Source organism: Empidonax traillii, unplaced genomic scaffold (assembly GCF_003031625.1).
Source record: "Empidonax traillii isolate 1590-97213 ecotype Southwest subspecies unplaced genomic scaffold, ASM303162v1 scaffold900:size397343, whole genome shotgun sequence".
Classification (NCBI taxonomy): domain Eukaryota; kingdom Metazoa; phylum Chordata; class Aves; order Passeriformes; family Tyrannidae; genus Empidonax; species Empidonax traillii.
Window position 1 is genome coordinate 16588 of NW_020956093.1, and position 2553 is coordinate 19140.

The following is a 2553-nucleotide window of genomic DNA, read 5'->3' on the forward strand; positions in this document are numbered from 1 at the left end:
TTTGATTTCATTTTAATGCTCTCCTGCCATGATAAATATTTATCCCTACCAGAGTAAATATAGTTAATTTTGTAATTTTGCAGATTGAAAGAGTACAAAATCCCTTCCTCTGGCAGTCATACCAATTAAAAAAAAAATCTATCTGTAGAAAGAATAAAAGGGAAAATAATGAGAAGTTGCTATTTCATGGGACTACTGCATCCTCACTGAGCAAGATCAACCACTCTGGATTTAACCGCGGGTTTGCTGGAAGGAATGGTGAGTCATTATCCAAATTGGTTCATTCCTAGACATGTATGGGTGCTATGGAATACCAACATTATAGTGCTGTCAGCACAACATGAAGACTGAATGAAATTGGAGAACAAAATAATAAACAACTCCAGAGTATAATCCATCTATATGATAGAGGTATTATTTAATAGACAATTATTAAATCTTTAGCATAAAGACTTTCTGCCTCAGTTCAAAGATTGTTTTGTCCAGTTGCTCTAGTACAGTCATATTGTGTTTATTATTCACTAGTATTTGAAGCTGAAGGACAGGATCCAAAGAAGTGGATCTTGGACTGCATTGAGGTGCTAGTTGCTCTTAGAGGCCCCGTCACCTTACTTCAAAAGTCCTTAATTTCTGTTCTTAGTGTCTTCTTCCTTAAGACTTCATTGTACATGCCTAGGGCTGAGTTGATCTTGAGCAAGCTGGGCAGTTTAACTCAGACCTAGCTGACACTTTGGTGTGGCCTGGATCCAAAAGTAGATGTTTCTCTGCCTGGATCCTCTGGAGGTCCTTACACTGAGATTTTCTTGAATAAATGAAGCCCAGCATACACAAATGTATCAGGTATATAAATATGCACAGGTAGGAATGGCAGCCACATTTTCTTTCTAAAACATGACCAGCGGAGCTGTAGTTTCACTTTCCTGTCAGGATGTTGGATTTAGTCAGAAAGTAAAAGTGCTAGATCCTTATAGCTATGTGGGTTCATGTTTGATTATGATACAAAGGATTATTGTGGAGTTTTCTGTCTAAATTTATAACATCTGCAGAGTTTAAAAAAAGGGGAGGGCTTTAGAGATTCCTATGAAAATAACAACACTATTTGAAAATGTTGTCTTTTCAAACAGCTGCAGCCTTTGGAAACGGAACCTACTTTGCTATTAACGCAAGTTATTCTGCTCAGGATCGGTATTCTGTTCCAGATTCAAATGGGAAAAAACACATGTACTTGGCTCGGGTCCTCACTGGGCAGTACTGTGCTGGGGCTGCTGGACTAATCACTCCACCACCAAAGAACCCAGCCGACCCTACTGACCTGTATGACAGCGTGGTTGATAATGTGTCTAATCCAACAATTTTTGTCATTTTTAATGACATTCAGGCATATCCAGAATACCTTATTACTTTCAAACAATAGAACAATCTTAATAGTCTGGAAAATTTTAGTGCCTTTTTACATGTGGGAATTGACATGGCAATTCTTTATTCTTATGTTTAGGTTTCTTTAGGTAGTTATTGATCTATCCATGTGTTTAAATGTCTTCAACAGGAGAATCAACATAAGCCAGTATTCTAGGACATGCTATTTCAGTGCTCCCATTTCAAATTCAGTTATCTAGAGATGTAGGCAAGAGCTGTGAGAGCAGCTCCAACCTCTTCCTATGCCCGGCAGAGGGCAATGATAGGAGAGGGAACTGCTCTGCCTTACCTATGGCCAGGAGTAAGTGGCATAGGCTAGGTCAGTGTACCTACATGTTCCAGTATTCACCATGAAACACCAAGTGCTTGGCTCCCTGTGAGGATTTGTTCAAAATGCTTCATGCTGAGAGATTCATAAAGGTCTTTTGCATCCACAACAGTGCTATGATTCTATGATTTTAATAACCTCACTCACCAGCAGAGTTTTCAGTCATTCTCAGGACTCCACTCACCCTTGCTGGTGCTGAAAGTCTGGAAGAAAAAAAATTTCCAGTATTTAACATTCACTTTGCACCATTGTTTCACCCCCCCTTACCCTGATATGGCATACTTTATTATTCCCTAGGTATAAATTACTGGACATTGATATTCATACCATATTCAACAGGTATTCATACCTGTTTCTTAGGGGAATTCTCCATGGTACCCTACATTACCTACATTGAGCTTCCCCGTACAAAATCACTGCTTCTGCAATTTTTAAGACTGTAAACAGGGACTTTTAATTTCATCTTATCAATGCTGAAACATTAACCCTTCTGTAGATCTATTCTCCAATTTGCAGAGAGTCAATTACAGGGGCGTAACTCATCATGCTTAAACAACTTGAAATTTTTTAAAGTCCTCTCAAACAAGTAACTAATGACATTTGTACATCTTTGCATGCTGTGGAGTTAATCAGGTGATACTCTTACAACTGCCAATCAAAAACTGTATGCATGAGTTTTAATAAAAGTAATTTCAAACCCCTACATTGTACGACTGAGTTGTTTACACAAAGGATCACACCTCATTTTCACAGTTGCTTTACATTTGAATATGTTATAGTGATGCTATAAAAGTTTAGAAGACAAAATT

The 2553-nt window shown here is 38.1% G+C and overlaps 1 protein-coding gene across 1 annotated transcript in view; it reads left to right on the top strand.

The window, feature by feature from the left end:
- LOC114067330 (protein mono-ADP-ribosyltransferase PARP14-like) overlaps positions 1-1574 on the top strand; it is a gene marked incomplete at its 5' end in the record, with an annotated part of 18156 nt that extends 16582 nt beyond the window's left edge. Inside the window, 2 exons of the mRNA XM_027902656.1 lie at positions 84-258; positions 1125-1574. Of these exons, the coding sequence (XP_027758457.1) occupies positions 84-258; positions 1125-1414 (465 nt within the window). The remainder of the gene's footprint in view (positions 1-83; positions 259-1124) is intronic.
- Positions 1575-2553: the final 979 nt, after the last annotated feature.